This window comes from Hemiscyllium ocellatum, chromosome 37 (assembly GCF_020745735.1).
Source record: "Hemiscyllium ocellatum isolate sHemOce1 chromosome 37, sHemOce1.pat.X.cur, whole genome shotgun sequence".
In the NCBI taxonomy this organism is placed as follows: Eukaryota; Metazoa; Chordata; class Chondrichthyes; order Orectolobiformes; family Hemiscylliidae; genus Hemiscyllium; species Hemiscyllium ocellatum.
The window spans coordinates 35057070-35080877 of record NC_083437.1 but is presented as its reverse complement, the minus strand read 5'-3'; the positions used below and the strand labels follow the sequence as shown (position 1 = coordinate 35080877).

The 23808-nt window shown below is 44.9% G+C and overlaps 1 protein-coding gene across 1 annotated transcript in view; it reads left to right on the top strand.

The window, feature by feature from the left end:
* LOC132833588 (protein polyglycylase TTLL10-like) overlaps positions 1-23808 on the top strand; it is a 44135-nt gene that overhangs the window by 5793 nt on the left and 14534 nt on the right. Inside the window, exons 3-5 of the mRNA XM_060851956.1 lie at positions 698-818; positions 8951-9039; positions 17358-17529. Of these exons, the coding sequence (XP_060707939.1) occupies positions 698-818; positions 8951-9039; positions 17358-17529 (382 nt within the window). The remainder of the gene's footprint in view (positions 1-697; positions 819-8950; positions 9040-17357; positions 17530-23808) is intronic.

Sequence of the window (23808 nt, the reverse complement as noted above, 5' to 3'; positions counted from 1 at the left end):
GCATCTGGAACCTTGGTAAGTAATAGGACCAACAGCCTATCTTCCTTCTCCAAAGAGATGTAAAAATTAAGAAACAAACAGAAGAAGAACTGAGGAGAAAGAAAGGTAAACTAAAGTTTGTGTGTGCAACGTCAAATCAGGTACAGGAAGAAACAGAGGGATTGAAGGATCAGGATGGGACAGATGACAACATATTGAATGGCCTGGACAGAGTTGCGAAGGATGTTGGGAAGATGTTTCCATTGGTAGGAGAGACTAGGACTCAAGTGTATGGCCTTAGAGTAAAGGGAAGATCTTTTAGCACGGAGATAAGGAGGAACTTCTTCAGCCAGAGAATGGGGAATCTATGGAATTCATTGCCACAGAAGGCTGTGGAGGCCAGGTCATTGAGTATATTTAAGACTGAGATAGATTTCCGATTGTTAAGGGGATCAAGGGTTATGGGGAGGAAGTGGGAGATTGGGGTTGAGAAACTTATCAGCCATGATTGAATATCAGAGCAGATTAAATGGACTGAATAGCCTAATTTCTGCTCCAATCTCTTATGTTTTTATGTTCCTAACATGCTGTCAAAGCAAAAAGGCATGAGCAACATGAAGCTGGCTGTTTCATGCTGTTACATGATGTAGCAACATGGGTGTTCTTGATTGGTTTCCATGTAACATATTTGTCTTTTTGGTCTCTATTACTCTGACAGGACGGCAAATATTAAACCAGATCCCAAACACCAGGATCCTGACTACAAAGGCTGGCCTTTGCAGTTCTCTCAAGGAATATGAACGAATAGCAATTAAGTATTCAAAAGACGTGCATTCACAGTAAGTCTTCTGGTCTAAATGTCTGTGCACTGGTCAATACTTCCAAGACTTGTGTCAATTGGAAATACTTCAGTATGCCAATTGGGATTACTTCAGGAATTTAGATAATTAATTAGATATTGGGATTTATCCATTGTATCTCAGTGAATCTAAGAGAGAAATGAACATCAGTGATAATTAGCAGCTCAAACTTTGAACGGTATTTTATCCAGGTGAGTGAAGGAGTGCCTGCCTGAGTCAGCATGGAGGGGTATGTTAGAGGCTAGCAATGTACCAAACGGAGGCCTAGGATCAGATAGGAAACCAGGCCAGAAATGAAAGGGAGCAGAACGGGGTTCCGTTATAGTAAGGGAATCAAGGATAACCCAGGGAAAGCAGGATAATGGGATGGAGAAACATATTGGGCTGGAAGAACACAGTAAGCCAAGCTAGTCCTGAAGAAGGGTTATAGCCAAAACGTTGACGACTTCACCTCCTGATACTTCCAGCCTTCCGGTTGTTTACTTTGGATTCCAGCATCTGCACTTTTTTTGTCTCCCTCTTGAGAAACATATCAGCCATGTTCGAATGGTGGAGCAGACTTGATGGGCAGAATGGCCTAATTCTGCTCCTATATCTTGCAGTCTTATGGGAGAAAGGCTGAGGACGTCAGCAGCAAGGGTATGGGTTAACTTTCAGTGATGCCTGCCATTCCTTCCCTGTGCCAGGTCCTAGATCAGGCAGCCAGTGCCAGACACCGAGAACTCCACACCCCCTGTAGGTGAACCTGACAGAATTTGCTTTCTGGGGTCCATACATGGCGTCAGTCCCACCAACCACTAATACCATTATGGAAGTGGGATGAAGCCCTTGACTGACATATGAGCTAATATTTTAGCTTGAACTACAAATCTCGAGTGAATCTTGCTCTATACGTGTGAGATCCACAGGATAGGATTTTGCCATAGCCTCCAATCCTGACATTGTATCAGAGTCTGTGCTTCATGTCTGTTCTCTGTCTTGATTGCCATCAAATTACCATGAAACTTCAAAGTGCAAGCAGTCCAAATGGAAAATACATGCAATCCAGAGGCAGGAGAAGGTTTTCATTAGTGAAACCTGTTGCCAGCTGGTATCAGTTGGCTACAAAACAGCATCTTGATTGAGCTGAGAAACTCAGGACCTCAGCCAAAGCATTCCTGTCTAACCCCAATGTGGGAACAAGAGACTTGAAAGCATGACAGTGTTTTGTGAAGTTAAATTTTACTTGTAAATATTTAGCATCATGCCACTTTTAGTTTAGTTGTGCACAGAGGCTCAGTGGTTAGTGCTGCTGCCTCACAGCACCAGGGACCCAAATTCGATTCCAGCCTCAGGCAACTGTCTGTGGTGGAGTTTGCACATTCTCCCCTACGTGGGTTTCCTCCAGATGTTCCAGTTTCCTCCCACAGTCCAAACATGTACAGGTTAGATGGATTGGCCATGCCAAATTGCCTGCAGCATCCAGAGAGGTGCACTATAGGTTGGGAAATGCAGGGACAGGGTAGATCTGGGCGGAATGTTCTTTGGAGGGTTAGTGTGGACTTAATGGGCCAAATAGCCTGCTTTCACACTGTAGGGATTCTATGTGTACACCTTTATTGGTTGAAATTAGCTTCGTCAGAGAGCTACAGGTACAGGCACACCTCATGGCTAATATGCATTGATGGTTGCAAAGAAATTAGGGAGTTTTTGTTTATTGCAGAAACAACAATGTTTTGGTCATTTTTCTTTATTCTTTCTTGAATGTTCAAATTAGAATTCAGTATTGATGTAGTGTCCATTTCATGGAGGTAAAAAACAATGAAACCATTGGTAAAAATAATGTATAGGATCCCCAAACGAAGCCACACTGAGAGAAATGCTATAAATCAACAAATAATAAGAATATATGAAAGGAATTGAGCAATAATTATGGGTGACTTTAATATTCATGTTAATTGTTTGAATCAAATTGGAAAGGGTAACTATGACAACAAATTCATGGAGTGCATTAAGAATAGTTGTCAGGAAGCTAACCAGGGAGCAGGCTATCTAGGATCTGGTCATGGGTAATGAAACAGATTTAATAAATTATGTCCAAGTAAAAGATTCCTTAGGAAATAGTATCGAAACATGACAGAATTTAATATACAGATTGCGAGTGAGAAACGTCGCTCAAATACATTGTATTTAACTTAGAAAACAAAATTAAAATGGAGGGAGGTTAAAGTTAGCTAAAGTGAACTGGGTGGATAGATTAGCAGGAAAGACAGTAAGTGAACAGTAGCAGACATTTAAAAAGATCATTCATGACTCCCAGCAAAAATATATCCTAGTAATAAGGAAAGATTCTGAGAGGGATAAGCCAACTATGACTAACCAAGGAACTGATGGAATGTATAGAGTTGAAAGGAAAGGCATAGAAAGAGTCAAAAAGGTCAGCTGAAGACTGGATAAATTTGGATTTCAGTGAAAGAGGACTAAAAGAAAGGCTGGTCATGGGATTAATCAACTCCAGCCTCCCCACTATTCTTGGCCCACTCCAATTTGCCTATCAGACCAACAGATCCACATCAGATGCCATATCACTTGCCTTTCACTCCTCCCAAAAATATCTTGACACCAAGAACAGCTACATAAGATTCCTACTCATTGACCACAGTTCAGCCTTCAACACTATTATCCCCTCAAGACTGATTACAAAACTTAGTGATCTCAGACTAAGCCCCACTCTTGGCAACTGGATCCTCAATTTCCTGACCCACAGGCCACAATCGGTGAAGACTGGGGACAATATATCATCGTCACTAACACTCAACACTGGAGCCCGCCTGGGCTGCGTACTCAGCCCCATACTGTGCTCACTGTATACCCATGACTGCGTCGCCAAATACCAGACTAACGCCATTTATAAGTTCGCTGATGACACCACCATAGTCAGTCGAATCTTAGATGGCAACAAAACAGACTACAGACGGGAGGTGGAAGACCTGGAAAAATGGTGAACTGAGAACAACCTAGTACTCAATGCTGGCAAAACTAAGGAACTCATTATTGACTTTCAACAGGATGTTACTCATGCCCCCTAACACATTAACATCACAGAGGTGGAACGAGTGGAGAGTATCAAGCTCCTGGGAGTGGTTATCCACAACAAGCTTTCTTGGACTCTTCATGTGGACACACTGGTTACAAAGGCCCAACAATGTATCTTCTTCCTCAGGCAGCTGAGGAAATTTGACATGATGGTGAACACTCTTGCAAATTTTTATAGGTGCGCCATCAAAGAGCATTCTGTCTGAATGTATCACTAACTGGTATGGCAACTGTACCATTCAAGATTGAAGACGGTTACAGAGAGTGGTGAACCCGGCCCAGACAATCACAAAGGCCAACCTCCCATCTGGAGAATCCATCTACCAGGCCCGCTGTCAAGGAAAGGCCACCAGCATTCTTCAAGATCCATCTCACCCTGACAATGTTTTTCTACAACCTCTACCATCAGGGAGAAGGTACAGAAGCCTGACTACAAACACCAGCCGGTTTCGTAACAGTTTCTACCCTACTGTTGTTAGAATGCAGAATGGACTCCCAAACTCTCAACATTTGCCTGTACTTGTGTTTTTGTTTTTGCTGCTGTTTACCTTATATTTATTTATTTATGCTACTTAACTCTGTGATCTGCCTGTATTGCTCGCAAGACAAAGCTTTTCACTGTGCCTCGGTACACGTGACAATAAATTCAGTCCAGTCCAGTCCAGTCCAATATTAAAGACAGAGAAAAAAAGTTATAAAGACAAACTAGTGAGGAATCTAAAACCAACAATAAGAGTTTCTTTAAATACATAAAAAGGAAGGGACAGGTCAAAGTGGTCATAGAATCCACACAGTGTGAAGCAGGCCATTTGACCCATCGGGTTCACACTGACCCTCCACAGAGCAGCCCGCCCAGACCCACTCCATCCTTGGAAATAGTGGATGTTATGGTTATAATTTTCAGTAATTGTTTGATTCTGGAGAAATATCAGACGGTTGGAAAACCATTAATGTGGCACCCCGATTGACAAGGGATGGAGGCAAAAAGCAAGTAGCTAAATTACTAATTTGGCTAATTGACCTAATTGGAAAAGTATTGGAATCAATTATTGAGGAAGTAATAGCAGAACATTTGGAAAATTATAATGGCTTCATAAAAAGGAAATTGTGTCTGACTAATTTATTAGAGCTTTCCAAGGAAATCTCAACAAGAGTAAAGAGGGGGGATCCAGTAGATGTGTTATATTTGAACTTCCAGAAGGCATCAACAAGTTCTCTCTCAAAAGTTTACGTTATAAGATAAGAGCCCACAGTGTTGAAGGTAGTATTTTGACATGGATGGAGAATTGGCTCACAGCAGTAATCAATGAGTGGGGATAAGGGTTCCTTTCTCAGGTTGGCAATCTGTAACCAATGGGGCTCCACAGGGATCAGTGCTGGGACCACAACTGTTTACAGTATATATTAATAACTTGCAGCAAGGAAGTAAATGTCGTGTAGCCACATTTACATGTGACATAGAAATAGTTAAATAGGCAAGTTGTGAGAGGGATGGAAATAGTTTATTAAGAGAACTACCAGATTAAGTGGGGAAAAATGTTGGCAAATGGAAATCAATATGGGAAAATGTGAAGTTGTTCATTTTGGAAAGGAGAACAAAAAATGGATTATTTAAATGGAGAAAAACTGCAGAAATCTGTTGGGAATTGGGTGATTGTGCATGGAGTAGAGAAAACTAGCACACAGGTGCAACACATAATTGGGAATGCTAATGGAAATTTGGCCCTTATTTCAAAGGGTTTGGAGTATATAGGTAGGGAAGTCTTGCTGCAACTGTACTAGGTGCTGGGGAGACCACATCTGGACTGCTGTGAGCAGTTTTAATCTCATTATTAAAGGAAAGATATCATTTCATTGGAGGCAGTTTAAGGGAAGGCCCACTAAGATAATTCCTGGTATGGAGGGATTGTCTTATGAGTAGAGTAAACAGATTGGGACTGTACTCAGAAGAATGAGAGGTGATCTAAAAAAAATAGAATTCTTAAGGGGCTTGAGAGGGTAAATGCTGAGAGGATGTTTCCCCTGAAGGGCAAGTTTAAGAACCAGACGGCATTTTCTCAGTAGAAAGAGGCACCAAGTTAAGACTGAAATGAGGAGGAATTTCTTCCCTCAGAGAGTTGTGAATCTTTAGAACTTCTTGCCACAGACAACAGTAGGAGCTGAGTCCTTGTGGATATTTAAGGCTGAGGAAGATTCTTGATCAGTCAGGAAATGAATGACAAAGCAGACTTTAATGGCCAAGTGCCCTAATCCAATTTCTATTTTTTATGGTATTATTGGACTTTCAATCCATGGAACATCACCAGACTTGCAAGCTCAGCTGGCTCTCTCCTACTGCTATTGAAAAAGAGATTGTCCCAAACCATTTCTAGTGGGGACAATTGAATTGCTCAAATCCATGTCATGATTGCCATCTAACAAGCTGACATTGACACATACTTGTCAAGTACTGACACCAGCCTATAGATTTACTTAGATTTTCTTCCTCTGGTTCTGTGTGGGATGATAGGAGGCAAGAATCCATCACTACACCCAATCCATTTCAATCTCTTTTGCCCCAGCCTAGGTGATATCCCACCCTTGAAGGTCCTCCATAGACATACTTTAATAGATTTTCATTGGTTCACTGTGTCTTCCTAATTGGTGATGTTCATTCCAAAGCTGCTCTGGTGGGGCTTACATTGAGAATGCAAAATATGTGTTTCATAAAGTTATTGATGATTACAACACAGAAGGTGGTCATTCAGCCAACAAAGGTCAGACTGCATCGTTTCCATTTTCCACTAATTGGCTCATCGCCCTGGAAGATATTGCAATGCAAGCGTTTATCTAAGTATTGCATACACGTTACATGCGCTTTCTAACTCAACTACCCTTTCAGATAATGAGTTCCAGAACCCCACTTACCTCGGGATAAAACTAACCTTCTCAACTCTCCTCTTAGCCTTCTATTTCATACTTTAAGTCTGTGCCCCTGGTTATTGATCCTTGCACTATTGGAAAAAAACTGCTTTCCTAGAGTAGCACAGTGGCTCAGTGGTTAACGCTACTGCCTCACAGTGCCAGAGACCTAGGTTTGGTTTCAGCCTCGGGCAACTGTCTGTGTGGAGTTTGCACATTCTCCCCATGTCTGCATGGGTTTCCTCCCACAGTCCAAAGATGTGTAGGTTAGGTGAATTGACCATGCTAAATTGTCCATAATGTCCAGGGATATGTAAGTTAGGTGCATTAGTCAGGGGTAAACGTAGAGTAATGGGGAATGAATTTGGGTAAAATACTCTTTGGAGGGTCAGTGTGGTCTTATTTCCACACCGTAGGGATTCTACGATTCCTAAGCATCATATCTATTCCCCTCACAATTAGATTAGATTCTCTACAGTGTAGAAACAGGCTCTTTGGCCCAACTAGTCTGCACCGACCCTCTGAAAAGTAACCCACCCAGACCGATTTCCCTCTGGCTAATGTGCCTAACACTATGGGCAATTTAGCGTGGCCAATTCACCTGGCCTGTACATATTTTGGACTGTGGGAGGAAACCGGAGCACCCGGAGTAAACCCACGCAGACACAGGGAGAATGTGCAAACTCCACACAGACAGTCGCTCGAGGCTGGAATTGAACCTGGAACCATGAGGCAGCAGTGCTAACCACTGAGCCACCATGCCGCCCCAAATTGAATACACCTTTATCAGGCCCCTCACAAGCTTCACTGCTCCAAGGTAAACACCCCCACCTACCTAACCTTTCCTTATAGCTGAGACCCTCTAGCTTGGGACATATCCCTGTAGATCTCCTCTGTGCTCCATCTGTCTTGCCAGTCTCAATTGTCTTACAGTCACATGCTCTGCAGGCATCCATAATTGGTCTTGTGTCAAAGTCCTTCATTGGCAGTGTTTTACTCCGTGTGATGCTAAGGAACCTAGGGGGCTAATGCCAGTGATAGATGGCACCATTGCTTTTTTTTCTTGCATGTTCCATTGGCACAGATTGTGGTTGGTACTGCAGTGGACAAGTGGAATATCCGCCTGATGGCCAAGTTGATGGTATTGAAGTCATGGAAAGGCTGATGCTGAATTACTAATTCTTGAGTGGTAATTGATCTCTGTATCTCCCTAAAGGAGATTTCTACCATTTGGCCGCTTTATTTTAACCTTGATTGACACAAAGGACACCAACCTTCTTCCATCTTCATTCCTCCATGCCCTTCGAAACTCCCTCTTCCATGTCTGCTTGCCCCGACCATACTTCACACCCACACAATCTCATTACTGACTAACCCTTGCCAATCTTCAGCCTTCATGTGTGTTACTATTCTCTTGCTCTCCTCCCTTGCACCATTGGGTCAAACAAGGAACTCCGCTGTTGCACAAAGACGATGGGTGTACCTCATTTCTAAATGATTGTGAACTGGGTGACATGAGATTCCCATGTTCCACTGACTTCACACTCATTCGCTAGTTCCTGCTGATGCATATTGATGGAATGCAGATATATTACAAACCCATCACAGGACAATGTGTGAAGCAATATGTCACAAATGGACTACTGACTTTATCTCTGCATCTCAATTTTGGGAAATGGTAATCTCACGTCCCATGTAAGTCAGCAAACCATGTAGGCTACAGTGCCTGCTCTTCTAGGGTACTCAAACACACACACACACACACACACACAATGCTACATATAGTTCTTGCCCCTTCCCCATCTCATCTCACACCATAATTTGCTAAGAACTGGAATAATTTGTCAACAATAAGTCATCAACATGAACAAGTCGTATTTGTATGGCCAACAAGAGTCCAATTAACTGATCCCTATATTTTGTGCCAAATTTGATGGCCCCTATGGGTGTGTAGTCCAAAGCCAGTTGCAGTAAGAAGTGTTATATGTGATATCAAACCTAGTTTACAACTAATACTTTGTGAGCAGGGAATAACTCTAATTTTTCATTACACCATCCAACTGTCCTTTAGGTTCTAATGAGTTTTTACTCGTTGTTTGTCTGCATTCTGTGACTTCCTCTCTTGTTTTACGCAGCAAGTCCACAAGACTAGATGACTTTTTCCCTCAGTCATTCCGCATTGATCAGCAAAGTGATCGCCAAGCCTTTTTTGATGCTTTCAGAGGTAATGTCTTTCTTTCCTTCCAATTTTGCTTTCTCTTTTTTTCCTACACGTTTGGAGTTGCCTAATGAACTTATGTTCCAGTTTGAACATCACACAATCTATTTGGTACAGTCCTGTTTAATAAGTATTGAAGATATATCAATTGTTTTTATGCTGTTCTTTTCGTGTGTGTGTGTGTGTGTGTGTGTGTGTGTGTGTGTGTGTGTGTGTGTGTGTGTGTGTGTGTGTGTGTGTCAATTTTAATTAAATTTAATGTGTGTACAACATACTATGTTCCACTTTTTACAGGCCAGAGACACAGCAGCTGCATTTTCTTGACTGTAGTTGGTGGATGTGATCTGACAGTTTAAGTCTCCCTATCTTGCTTTTCTTGGTGTAGGTGTGACTGGACACTGACAGCTCCACAGGTAGCTCCCCTGCAGCCCCATGCTGGGACTGGTGAAGTGTCAGACCTATTGTTGCCCCCCATCTTTCCAGCTTTGTATCACTTTGCAATCTTTCCTCTTGTACAAGAGGGGCTGACCGTGTCTTTGAGTTTCCCCAGCGAAGGAAAGCATCTTTCACAATGACCCAGTCAAGTTGTGAACTGTGTAGGCTTCAACTAAATCATCTCCCATTCCTCTAAACTCCACAAGATATAAGGCCAGGGTACTAAAACTCATCTTGTGGGATGGTTCTACCATTTCCAGGGATAGGTCTAGTGAATATTCGTTGCTTTCCCTTGCTGACAAGGATGCCTTTTTCAAACAAGAAGCCCAAATCTGTATACAATATTCCATCTGTAATCCCACTAATTCCCTTTTTACTCGTCAGATTCTTTCATTCTTGTTCTCCGCGGCTTTGTAACTATGCATACAATTTACCTTCCCAATTGCTTGAAATACCTGCTTGTTTTAATCTTCTGGGACTCTTCACAACCAGGTTCCTTAGAATGTAAGTATCTTTCAAACCCAAAAGAAAATTGACTTGTATAACGTTTCCTACCAATATGGATATCTTTGCTCCTTGACTTTTAACGCACAGTGCCCCTTTGCCTTAATTATTGATGTTAATTGTGAACCAGCCAATCATATGGATTAACCAGGAAACCCTGTTGTTGTGTCGCCATCATCTTACCAGACCATAGGGCTGCTCGTTCATTAGAGAGAAGTGACTGGGGATGATTTAACCTGAGGGCGACCAGACCTCAGGCAAGGGAAGAGGTTGAGAAGGAGAATTCTTCATGGTAACCTCAAACCGGTGATGGGAACTGAACCTACACTGTTGGTATTACAGTGCTCTGTAAACCAACAATCCAGTTAACTGAGCTAAACCAACTCCTTACTGGGAAACCCATTGCCTCCTGAAGAGCAGACATGCAGTGTTAAGGTCTGACCATGACATGAAATCCAGATAAGACCTTCATAAGGCCATTTGAGATGTCAAGAGGCAATACTGGACTAAGTTAGAGATCTAAACTAGCCACACAGACACCCACTGTCTGTGGCAAGGCCTATACGATATAAAATGAAGCAGAACAGATTACAGGACAGAAATACATCCCTCCCTGAGCCACTCAATCCAGTTTATGGACAGTTTGAACAGAAGATCAGTGATACAATGTCACCTGCCCCGACAGCCTCAGCTGCACCTGTTTCCTCAGTCACTGCCACAGACATCAGATCAGCCGTCTTCAGAGTGAACCCATGGGAAGCAACTGGCCCAGATGGAGACCTCGGCCATGTATTCAGACCCTGTGCGGACCAGCTGGTGGGAGTATTTCCTCACACCTTTAACCTGTCCTTGCTACAGTCTGAAGTCCTTCAAAAAGTCGGATTAACCAGGAAACCCTATTTTGTGTCAATGTTGAGTCGAGTTTCCATCCAGTGACTCTATTTACACTTCTCAATGCAAAAGAAAACACATGCTGTGTACCTCCACGACGCTGACTTCTATAATTATGAAGAGCTTTGAGAGGTTAGTCATGGCTCATATCTACTCTAGCCTCCCAACCTTGATTCCTTGCAATTAGTCTATTAGTACATCAGGTCCCCAGCAGATATCACCTCTCTAGCCCAACAAGTATTCCTGGAACATTGGATTAGTAAGGATACCTACATCAGGCTTCTACTTACTGACTGCAGCTCGGCCTTCAGCACTAATATCACAACCACACTCATATCCAAAGTCTCGGCTTCCTCTCCACCCTCTGCACGCAGACCACAGTTAATGAAGATAGGCAACAGCACCTCCTCCACAACAACTCTCAACACTGGTGCCTGCAAGGATAGATACTCAGCCCCTTACTGTACTCCCTATACACTCATAACAGTGTGGCTAAATTTCATCTACAAGTTCACTGATGACACCACCATTGTAGGCCGGATATTGAACAGTGAGAAGATTATAGGAAAGAGATAGAGTGGTGTAACGATAATAATCTCTCCTTCAATGTCAGCAAAATTAAAGAACTGATCATTGACTTCAGGAAGCAAGGAGGAGGGCAAGCCCTTGTCTATATCAATGGAGCTGAGGTGGAGATGGTCAAGAATTTCACATTCCCAGGAGTGACAATTGCCAACAATCTGTCCTGGACCACCCATGCTGATGTGATGGTCAGGAAGGAGGATAAGGAATTTCGTTACGTCCATAAGGACTCTCACAAACCTTTACAGATGCACCACAGAAAACATTCTATCTGGGTCCATTATGGCTTGGTACAGCAACTGTTCTGCCCAGGACTGTAAGAAAACGCAGAGTTGTGAACACAGCTCAGTCCATCACACGAGCCAAGTTTCCATCCAGTGACTCCTTTTACACTTCTCACTGACTCAGACAGGTGGCTAATATCATCAAAGATCCCTCCCAGCCAATCATAAACTCTTTGAACACTTCTGTCAGGCAGAAGATACAAAAGCTTAAACACATGTACCAACATGTTCAAGTAAAGCTTCCTCCCCTCTATTATTAGACTTCTGAATAGACCTCTCAAATTTCAAATCTAATCTTGTTCTTGCTTTTTGTGCACCTTCTTTGCAACTACAACTTTGGATTTCTCACTCTGTTCAATCAACCTATGAGCTTGGTATGGAATGATCTGCCTGTACTGCTCACAAAACAAAAGTTTACCAAGGTACTGTTATGAAGTTGTGAGTGTAGTGCACCTTTAAGAGAGTTGAAAAGCTAGCAAGGACCTAGAGAAGCACAGAGAGTCTGGAACAAGGAACAATGTAACTGCTAGAGTAACTGGGTTGCCATGAGACAAATACAAATTAAAATTCAGCCAATCAGTTTAAATTACACATCAAAAGTGTAGATTAGATTAGACTTACAGTGTGGAAACAGGCCCTTCGGCCCAACAAGTCCACACCGACCCGCCGAAGCAAAACCCACCCATACCCCTACATTTACCCCTTACCTAACACTACGGGCAATTTAGCATGGCCAATTCACCTGACCCGCACATCTTTGGACTGTAGCACTGGAAAAACACAGAGCTCAGGCAGCATCCGAGGAGCAGGAGAGTCAACATTTCGGGCACAATCCCTTCATCAGGAATCTTGATTTCCATTCCCATTCCTGATGAAGGGCTTATGCTCAAAATGTCAATTCTCCTGCTCCTTGGATGCTGTGCTTTTCCAGCACCAGACTCTCGACTCTGACCTTCAGCATCTGCAGTCCTCACTTTCTCCTAGTTTAAATTTTGCGCTAAGATACCAAACTCCAATCAAGTTTGAGTTTAGTGTTTTGATAGTATTAAAACCAATGAAATGATCTGATGTTTTGGGGTATAAGTATCAAACGTTTTGAACAGTTAGCCAGAGCAACAACAACAAGAGTCTGCTGGCAGAAGCATCTGCTCTCTTAAAGATTCCTTTATTTATCAAAGACCTGGGAAGCAGAATCCCTAAGAAGGAGAAAAGAAGACAGAGGAAAATCTACAGAAGGCACTCAGCAAAGCTGACTGGTTTTGAAACGTGATTGTATTTTTTTGGGATTCGTGATCAGGATTTTTTATCAGATCAGTATTGTAGAGGGGAAAGTAAAAGATAGGTTTAGAGAAAGGAGTTGTAAATAGTTGTTAGTTAATTATTTGCTGTTAGACTTTAAAAAAATGTTGTTAATTTTTACTTTAAATAGTAAATTTTGCGATAGCTTTTTGCCTCTCGAATTTTAATAGATTACAGCACGGCGTGAATCTTTTCTGTGTTGTAGGGTTACATTAACAGTCGGGTTTACCCAGTGTCGTAACAGTCCACATGACAATAATTATTCAAATCAAACCTTGCTAATTGCCAAAATAATAAATCATTCATATGCCATTACCCTTTATCCTTTGCCACACTCTTCACACCAACGATGATTCTGAATAAACACTATATTGTGAATAAGCACTATTGAGTGCTTCTCTCTGTTGAAATGGTGCAATGCTTTTTGACTGCTTGGATGCATCCATAATCACCAGCATTTGCTGATTATCTCTGGAGACTTTTTGTCTGTATATTGCCGTTGACACTGACATCACAAATAATTTGAATACGGAGTATGCCATAAACCAAAATCATTCCTACCTACAAACAATTTCATATCCAAATGGCTAGTTCTCCCCGTATTGCATGTGATCTAACCTTACCTTCTAGTCTACCACACAGATCTTCGTCAAATACCTTAATGAAGTCCATTTGGACAATGTCCACTACTCTGCCCTCATTAATCCTCTTTGCTACTTCTTCAAAAATTTTAATCAAGTTAGTAAAATATGACTTCCCATACAAAAAAAAGCCATGTTAACTATCCCTAATCAATCCTTGCCTTTCAAAATGCATGTAAATTCTGTCCCTTAGAATCCCTCCAATACCTTACTCACCAGTCTTTAGGTCCTTAGATTTACCTTATCACCTTTCTTAAATAATAGCGCCAAATAAGCCAACCTCAAATTTTCCAGCAACTCACCTGTGACTATCGATGATACAAGTATCTCAGCAAAGAGCCCAGCAATCACTTCTCTAGCTTCCCACAGAGTTCTCGGTACACCTATCAGGTCCCAGGGATTTATCCACCTTTATGTGTTTAATACATTAAGCACCTTCTCCTCTGTAATATGGACACTTTTCAAGATCTCACTATTTATTTCCCCAGGTTCCCTAGCTTCCATATCCTTCTCCACAGTAAATAATGATGCAAGATATTAATTTGGCATCTTCCCCATCTCCTGCAGTTCCACACATAGAGAGCCTTGCTGATCTTTAAGGGTGGCTTTGCTTATGTTATACTGTCACAGATGCAACAATCAACTTGTGCAGAGTAACATCTCACATGCAGCAATGTGACAATGACTAGATTATCTGTTTTTGTGATATTGTTTGAAGTTACTGGTCATGACACTAAGCAGAACTTTACTGTGCGTCTTCAAAGCAGCATCATCGGTCTATTATGTCCACCGGAGAGAGCAAATGGGGCCTTAGAACATAGAACATAGAACATAGAACATAGAACAATACAGCACAGAACAGGCTCTTCGGCCCACGATGTTGTGCCGAACATCTATCCTAGATTAAGCACCCATCCATGTACCTATCCAATTGCCGCTTAAAGGTCATCAATGATTCTGACTCTACCACTGCCACGGGCAGCGCATTCCATGCCCCCACCACTCTCTGGGTAAAGAACCCACCCCTGACATCTCCCCTATACCTTCCACCTTTCACCTTAAATTTATGTCCCCTTGTAATACTCTGTTGTACCCGGGGAAAAGGTTTCTGACTGTCTACTCTATCTATTCCTCTGATCATCTTATAAACCTCTATCAAGTCACCCCTCATCCTTCGCCGTTCCAACGAGAAAAGGCTGAGAACTCTCAACCTGTCCTCGTACGACCTATTCTCCATTCCAGGCAACATCCTGGTAAATCTTCTCTGCACCCTCTCCAAAGCTTCCACATCTTTCCTAAAGTGAGGCGACCAGAACTGCACACAGTACTCCAAATGTGGCCTAACCAAAGTCCTGTACAGCTGCAACATCACTTCACGACTCTTGAATTCAATCCCTCTGCTAATGAACGCTAATACACCATAGGCCTTCTTACAAGCTCTATCCACCTGAGTGGCAACTTTCAAAGATCTATGTACATAGACCCCAAGATCCCTCTGTTCCTCCACCTGACTAAGAACTCTACTGTTAACCCTGTATTCCGCATTCTTATTTGTTCTTCCAAAATGGACAACCTCACACTTGGCAGGGTTGAACTCCATCTGCCACTCCTCAGCCCAGCTCTGCATCATATCTAAGTCCCTTTGCAGCCAACAACAGCCCTCCTCACTGTCCACAACTCCACCAATCTTCGTATCATCTGCAAATTTACTGACCCACCCTTCGACTCCCTCATCCAAGTCATTAATAAAAATTACAAACAGCAGAGGACCCAGAACTGATCCCTGCGGAACTCCATTTGTAACTGGGCTCCAGGCTGAATATTTACCATCTACCACCACTCTCTGACTTCGACCGGTTAGCCAGTTTTCAATCCAATTGTCCAAGTTTCCCTCTATCCCATGCCTCCTGACTTTCCGCATAACCCTACCATGGGGAACCTTATCAAATGCCTTACTAAAATCCATGTACACTACATCCACTGCTCTACCCTCATCCACATGCTTGGTCACCTCCTCAAAGAATTCAATAAGACTTGTAAGGCAAATCTGTGATGGCATAGAGCAATGTGCTTATTCATTGGCCAAAAAGCAGATCTTGCAACAAAAATCTTTACATTTGTACTTGGATATTGCTTGCCTTTTATACCAGTAGGAAAGTGGCACTGAGAATCAAGCTTCATGGGGCATGATACACAGTCCAAAGGCGTCCCTTTGTTAAGGATCCTTTATCTATTGTCTTGGCTTTGGCTGCCCTGATGAATAAATTGTTCCAGTTTTGATATCTTTGATTGAGAGCAAGCAGATCGACTTCTCCCCCATTTCCTCCAGCTCCCATCTCTAATCATCTCTTGCAATGCACCACCCCCTGTGTCTTAACCAAGCCTAAACATGTTCAAATGAAGCTAAAATGCCTGCTAAACTCCTTAACCTGACCCAGGTGATTAGCTATTTGACTGCTCACAGCGAATATGATTAAAGGAAAACAGTGCTTCCAGCCTCTGGCAACTGTCTCTGTGGAGTTTCTGTGGGTTTCCTTTGGATGTTCCGGCTTCCTCCCACAGTCCAAGGATGTGCAAAGTAGGTGCATAGGACATGCTAAATTGCCCATAGTGTCCAGGCATGTGTAGGTTGAGTGCATTAGTCAGGAGAAAAGTAGAATAATAGGGGTAGGGGAATCGGTCTGGGTGGGATACTCTTTGGAGGGTCCATGTGGACTTGTTCGGCCAAATAGCCTGTTTCCATTCTGTAAGGAATGTATGATAGCAAGGTAAATCATGATCAAATGAATCTTTGAATGACTTGTTGACAATGGGGATGAAAATGCGTGAGTTCTATGGAATCTAATAGGGAAAGTGTAAGGTGATTCACTTTGGAAGGAATAACAGGAATGCAGGTCACTGGGCTAATGGTAAGATTCTTGGTAGTGTAGATGAACAGAGAGATCTCGTTGTCCATATGCATAGATTAATGAAAGTTGCCATCCAGGTTGATAGGGCTGTTCAGAAGGCATACGTTGTATAAACTTTTATTGGTAGGGGGATCCAGTTTCGGAACCAAAAGGTAAAGCTGCAGATTTACAAAGCTCAGGTGAGGCCACACTTGGAGTATTGCATGCAGTTCTGGTCACTGCATTGTAGGAAGGATCTGAAAGGTTTCAGAGGAGATTTAGGAGGATGTTGTCTGATATGGAGGGAAGGTCTTACGAGGAAAGGCTGAGGGATTGAGGCTGTTTTCCTTAAAGAGAAGATGGTTGAGAGGTGACTTAATTGAGACATACAAGATAATCAGATGGTTAGATGGGGTGGACAGTGAGAGCCTTTTTCCTCAGATGGTGATGGCTAGTACAAGGTGGGTGGGGGGGGGGGGGGGGGGGGGGAGGTAGGTGGTGGTGGCATAGCTTAAAATTGAGGAGTGGTAGATATAGGACAGATGTCAGAGGTACTTTCTTTACTCAGAGAGTAGTAGGGGCGTGGAAAGCACTACCTGCAACAGTAATAGACTCACCAACTTTAAGGGTATTTAATTGGTCATTGGATAGGATATAGACTTAAATGGAATAATGTAGGTTAGATAAACTTCAAATTGGTTTTGCAGGTCGGCACAACATTGAGGGCTGAAGGGCCTGTACTGCGCTGTAATGTCCTATGTTCTACATATCTGTGTTCTCTTTTTCACCCTTTGACACAGATGGGCAGATTTGGATTTGTAAACCTTCCAATTTACAAGAGGGTCGAGGGATCTTCCTCCTGAAGTCTCGGGAAGATCTTGCTGTATTCCGTGCAAAAGTGGAAAGTGTGGAAGATAACCCAATGATCAAAACATCTCACTATAATTCCATCATTCACAGAGTGGTGCAAAGGTGACTGAGAACAATCAGAGTAAAGAAAAGGAATCATAATGTCTTCACGTATAATGTATTACAACATATTAATTTGCTTTGTACGTCAACCTTTTGTTACAAAATTTCTAGCTGAAAAATGTGTTACTGAAAAAACGCAGCAGGTCAGGCAGCATCCAAGGAGCAGGAGAATCGACGTTTTGGGCATAAGCCCTTCTTCAGGAATGGGGAAGGTATGCCAAGCAGGCTAAGATAAAAGGTAGGGAGGAGGGACTTGGGGGAGGGGCGTTGGGAATGCGATAGGTGGAAGGAGGGTGATAGGCCGGAGAGAGGGTGGGGGCGGAGAGGTCAGGAAGAAGATTGCAGGTCAACAAGGCGGTGCTGAGTCCGAGGGTTGGGACTGAGATAAGGTGGGGGGAGGAGAAATGAGGAAGCTGGAGAAATCTGCATTCATCCCTTGTGGTTGGAGGGTTCCTAGGCGGAAGATGAGGCGCTCTTCCTCCAGGCGTCGTGTTGCCATGATCTGGCGATGAAGGAGGCCAAGGACCTGCATGTCCTTGGCGGAGTGGGAGGGGGAGTTAAAGTATTCAGCCACGGGGCAGTTGGGTTGGTTGGTGTGGGTGTCCCAGAGGTGTTCTCTGAAACATTCCGCAAGTAGGCGGCCTGTCTCCCCATTGTAGAGGAGACCACATCGGGTGCAGCGGATGTAATAAATGATGTGTGTGGAGGTGCAGGTGAATTTGTGATGGATATGGAAGGATCCCTTCAGGCCTTGGAGGGAGGTGAGGGGGGAGGTGTGGGCACAGGTTTTGCATGTCTTGCGGTTGCAGAGGAAGGTACCAGGAGTGGAGGTTGGGATGGTGGGGGTGTGGACCTGACGAGGAAGTCACGGAGGGAGTGGTCTTTCCAGAATGCTGATAGAGGAGCGGAGGGAAATATATCCTTGGTCGTGGGGTCTGTTTGGAGGTAGCGGAAATGACGAAGGATGATACGATGTATCTGGATGTTGGTGGGGTGGTAGGTGAGGACCAGTGGGATTCTGTCCTGGTGGCGATTGGAGAGAGGGGAATCAAGGGCGGAGGAGCGGGAAGTGGAGAAGATGCGGTAGAGAGCATCGTTAACCATGTCTGAGGGGAAGTTGCAGTCTTTGAAGAAGGAGGCTATCTGGGTTGTTCGGTATTGGAATTAGATTAGATTAGATTACTTACAGTGTGGAAACAGGCCCTTCGGCCCAACAAGTCCACACCGACCCGCCGAAGCGCAACCCACCCATACCCCTACATTTACCCCTTTTACCTAACACTACGGGCAATTTATCCTGGCCAATTCACCTGACCTGCACATCTTTGGACTGTGGGAGGAAACCGGAGCACCCGGAGGAAACCCACGCAGACACGGGGAGAGCGTGCAAACTCCACACAGTCAGCCGCCTGAGTCCGGAATTGAACCCTGGTCTCCGACGCTGTGAGGCAGCAGTGCTAACCACTGTGCCACAGTGCCGCCCACAATTGGTCCTCCTGGGAGCAGATGCGGCAGAGGCGAAGGAATTGGGAATGTGGGATGGCATTTTTACAAGGGGCAGGGTGGGAGGAGAGGTAATCTAGGTAGCTGTGGGAGTCGGTCAGTTTATAGTAAATGTCCATGTTGAGTTGGTCGCCTGAGATAGAAGTGGAGAGGTCTAGGAAGGGGAGGGAGGAGTCTGAGATGGTTCAGGTAAATTTGAGGTCGGGGTGGAAGGTGTCAGTAAAGTGGATGAACTGTTCAACCTCCTCATGGGAGCACGAGGCAGCGCCGATACATCATCGATGAAGCGGAGGAAAAGGTGGGGGGTGGTGCCAGTGTAGCTGCGGAAGATGGACTGTTCCACATATCCGACGAAGAGGTAGGCATAGTTGGGGCCCATGCAGGTGCCCATGACTACTCCTTTGGTTTGGAGGAAGTGGGAGGATTGGAAAGAGTAGTTGTTCAGAGTGAGGACCAGTTCAGTTCAGAAGGAGGGTGTCAGTGGAAGGGTACTGATTGGGTCGGTGGGAAAGGAAGAAGCAGAGGGCTTTGAGGCCTTCGTGATGGGGGATGGAGGTGTATAATGACTGGATGTCCATGTTGAAGATAAGGCGTTTGGGGGCCGGGGAAGCGAAAGTCATGGAGGAGGTGGAGGGCATGGGTGGTGTCCCAAACGTAGGTGGGGAGTTCTTGGACTAAGGGGACAGGACCGTGTCGAGGTATGCAGAGATGAGTTCAGTGGAGCAGGGGCAGGCTGAGACAATGGGTCAGCCGGGGCAGTCAGGGTTGTGGATTTTGGGCAGGAGGTAGAAATGGGCGGTGCGGGGTTGTGGGACTATGAGGTTGGAGGCGGTCGATGGGAGATCCCCTGAGGTGACGAGGTTATGGATGGTCTGGGAGATGATGGTTTGGTGGTGGGAGGTGGGGTCATGGTCAAGGGGGCAGTAGGAGCAGGTGTCCGCGAGCTGGCGTTTAGCCTCAGCGTTGTAAAGGTCGGTGCGCCAAACTACCACCGTGCCTCCCTTGTCTGCCAGTTTGATAGTGAGGTTGGGGTTGGAGTGGAGGGAGTGGAGGGCTGCACGTTGCGAGGGTGAGAGGTTGGAGTGGGTAAGGGGGTGGACAGATTGAGGCGGTTAGTGTCGCGGTGAAGTTGGCTATGAAGATATCGAGGGCGGGTAAGAAGCCAGTACAGGGTGTCGAGGTGGATAGGGTGTGTTGGAGGTGGGAGAAGGGGTCATCAGAGGGTGGGCAAGAATCCTGGTTGAAGAAGTAGCGCGGAGGCGAAGGCGGCGGAAGAATTGTTCGATGTCTCGCCGCGTGTTGAACTCGTTAATCCGGGGGCGTAGAGGGATGAAGGTGAGGCCTCTGCTGAGGACTGATCTTTCATCCTCAGAGATGGGGAGGTCTGGAGGGATGGTGAAAATACGGCAGGGCTGGGAGCTAGGACCTGGTGTGGGACTGGAGCTGGGAGTGGGGGGCGGGGTTAGGTGTGGGGGCGGAGTTGGGCATGGGGGCAGAGATCAGCGTGGGGAGGAGATCGGTGCGGGGGCGGGGATCGGTGCGGGGGCGGGGATCGGTGCAGGGGCGGAGATCAGCATGGAGGCGGAGACGCATGTGGTGTGGACGTTGTGCAGGTGAGTGACATCACTGGGAGTGGAAGTAGATGTGGTGACGACAACTCCGGGGTGGAAGTAACTGTGGCGATGGCGGAAACAGTGTTGTTCCCGGTGACTGTGGACCCAGCGGAGGCCGCGACTCTGTCGGCGATGGTCTTCCTGGCGATCGTGGAGGCGGCTGTCTGGGCGGCGATTGTGGAGGCTGCATGGTTGGTGGGGGCGGAAGTGATGTCATGGTTCGCAGCAGCAGTTGCTGCAGCAGCCATGTGGTTAATGGCGCCCGAGCGGTTCCGGAGGTCGATGGAAGATACTGGAACAGTTGAGGAATCCGGAGTGTGGGGGTAAGTACATGAAAGTTTATGGTACTTACTGTCTTTAATTTCCAATATGGCTAAGAAGAACTGTTTGTTTAGTGTATGGGTTCTTCTGTGGATGAAGAACAGTAGAGGTCCTTTGCAGGTCTGTGAGAGTGTTGTCCTGAGCTAGAGTAGAGCTAATTGCAGGGAATGTAGGTAGCGTGGAGTGGAGGATCCGGACGGAGGTCTTTTGCTGGAGGCTTCGAATTTGTTGTAGGTACAGGTTGTCCTGGTTGGGTCCAAATTTTGTTGGTCAGAACGTAGTCCGGAGTCCATGCGGGGTCAGTCGGTTCTGTAGGCAGGTGCTGAGGAAGGAGATGTGGCTGTGGTAGCGAGTCTGTTTGAGGACGTGGCTGAAGAGCTTCAGGGCAGAGGAGATGACCTAGGGGGTGCAGTGAGAGAGGGACTCACTGAAATCCTTGTAGAGGGAGGAAGAGAGCTTCTTCAAGGAAGGCATTCTTGCAAGAGGATTTGTAGTAGGTTAAAATCAACTAGGAGAAAGTGAGGACTGCAGAAGCCGGAGATCAGAGCTGAAAAATGTATTGCTGGAAAAGCACACGAGGTCAGGCAGCATCCAAGGAACAGGAGAATCGACGTTTCGGGCATAAGCCCTGCTTCAGGAACGAGGAGGGTGTGCCAAGCAGGCTAAGATAAAAGGTAGGGAGGAGGGACTTGGGGGAGGGGCGTTGGGAATGCGATAGGTGGAAGGAGGTTCAGGTGAGGGTGATAGGCCGGAGAGGGGGTGGGGGCGGTGAGGTCAGGAAGAAGATTGCAGGTCAAGAAGGCTACAAAATTTCAAGACTCTGATTCATTATGTAAACTACCTATCGACTGAAACATACCTCCAACTTCCTTGTGAAGACATTGGATGATAAATTGGGCAGATGGCACCTCAGAGCTCCAGGATAGTGTCCACCTGTGGGGAAAAATGCACTGGATGTCAAAGCATTGCTGGTGCTAGCAGACTCATGGTAACCTACCACTGGGAGGATGCAAATAGTTTATGCCATCAGTTAATGTGCAATTCTATTTGAACACCAAAAGTGCCAACCAATGTGCTCTCTTAAACTTGATGAACATATTTTCAGGGCTATTTGTAGAGATTACCAAGTATTTACCTTCATGTCACTAGGTATGACATGAAGGTAACAGTCTGGGTTAGCTGACTGACAGATAATATGAAGGAGAAGGTTGGAGTGACAACAGCGGTTGGAGAAATGCTATCTCCTGGGAGAAGAATACTCCATGGAGGCACTACAACTCCCCTAGGTCTCTGAGGCATCAATCCTAATCATCTGTTAGACTTAGGGTGTAGGTTTGCTCGCTGAGCTGCAGGTTTGATACCCAGACGTTTCATTACCTGGCTAGGAAACATCATCAGTGGCGACCTCCAAGTGAAGCAAAGCTGTTATCTCCTGCTTTCTATTTATATCTTTCTCCTGGATGAGGTTCCTGGGGTTTGTGGTGATGTCATTTCCTGTTCGTTTTCTGAGGGGTTGATAGATGATGTCTAGATCTATGTGTTTGTCTATGGCATTGTGGTTGGAGTGCCAGGCCTCTCTCTGGCATGTCTTTGCTTAGCCTGTCCCAGGATAGATGTGTTGTCCCAATCGAAATGGTGGTTTTTTTTTCATCCTTGTGTAGGGCTACAAGGGAGAGAGGGTCGTGTCTTTTTGTGGCTAGCTGGTGTTCGTGTATTCTGGTGGCTAACTTTCTTCCTATTTGTCCTACGTAGTTTTTGTGGCAGCCCTTGCATGGAATTTTGTAGGTGACGTTGGTTTTGTCCATGGGTTGTACTGGGTCTTTTAAGTTTGTTAGTTTTTGTTTGAGAGTGTTGGTGGGTTTGTGTGCTACTAGGATTACAAGGGGTCTCAGTAGTCTGTCATTTCTGAAACTTCTTTGATGTATGGTAAGGTAGTTAGGGTTTCTGGCTGTGTTTGGTCTGCTTGTCGTGGTTTGTTCTTAAGGAATCTGCGCACTGTATTTTTTTTAGTGCACAGATTCCTTAAGAACAAACCATGACAAGCAGACCAAACACAGCCAGAAACCCTAACTACCTTACCATACATAGAAGAAGTTTCAGAAATGACAGACTACTGAGACCCCTTGTAATCCTAGTAGCACACAAACCCACCAACACTCTCAAACAAAAACTAACAAACTTAAAAGACCCAGTACAATCCATGGACAAAACCAACGTCACCTACAAAATTCCATGCAAGGGCTGCCACAAACACTACGTAGGACAAACAGGAAGAAAGGTAGCCACCAGGATACACGAACACCAGCTAGCCACAAAAAGACACGACCCTCTCTCCCTTGTAGCCCTACACATGGATGAAAAAACCACCATTTCGACTGGGACAACACATCTATCCTGGGACAGGTTAAGCAAAGACACTCCAGAGAATTCCTAGAGGCCTCCAACCACAATGCCATAGACAAACACATAGATCTAGATGCCATCTATCAATCCCTCAGAAAACAAACAGGAAATGACATCACTACAAATCGCAGGAACCCCATCCAGGAAAAAGATATAAATAGAAAGCAGGAGACAACAGTTTCGCTTCACTTGGAGGTCGCCATTGATGATGTTACCTAGCCAGGTAATGAAACGTCTGGATATTAAACTTTCAGCTCAGCGAGCAAACCTACACCCTAAACCTCAACCTGAGCTACAAACCTTCACAAACCTTGCATCTGTTAAATTGCTGTGGCCTGCTCTACCACCAGTGAGCTTGATCAGTATGAGCTTCCGCTGCCTCAGTCAGAGTCTGGGTAGCTGCTGCTTGAGATACAATGAAAGGTGCAAAAGTATCAGA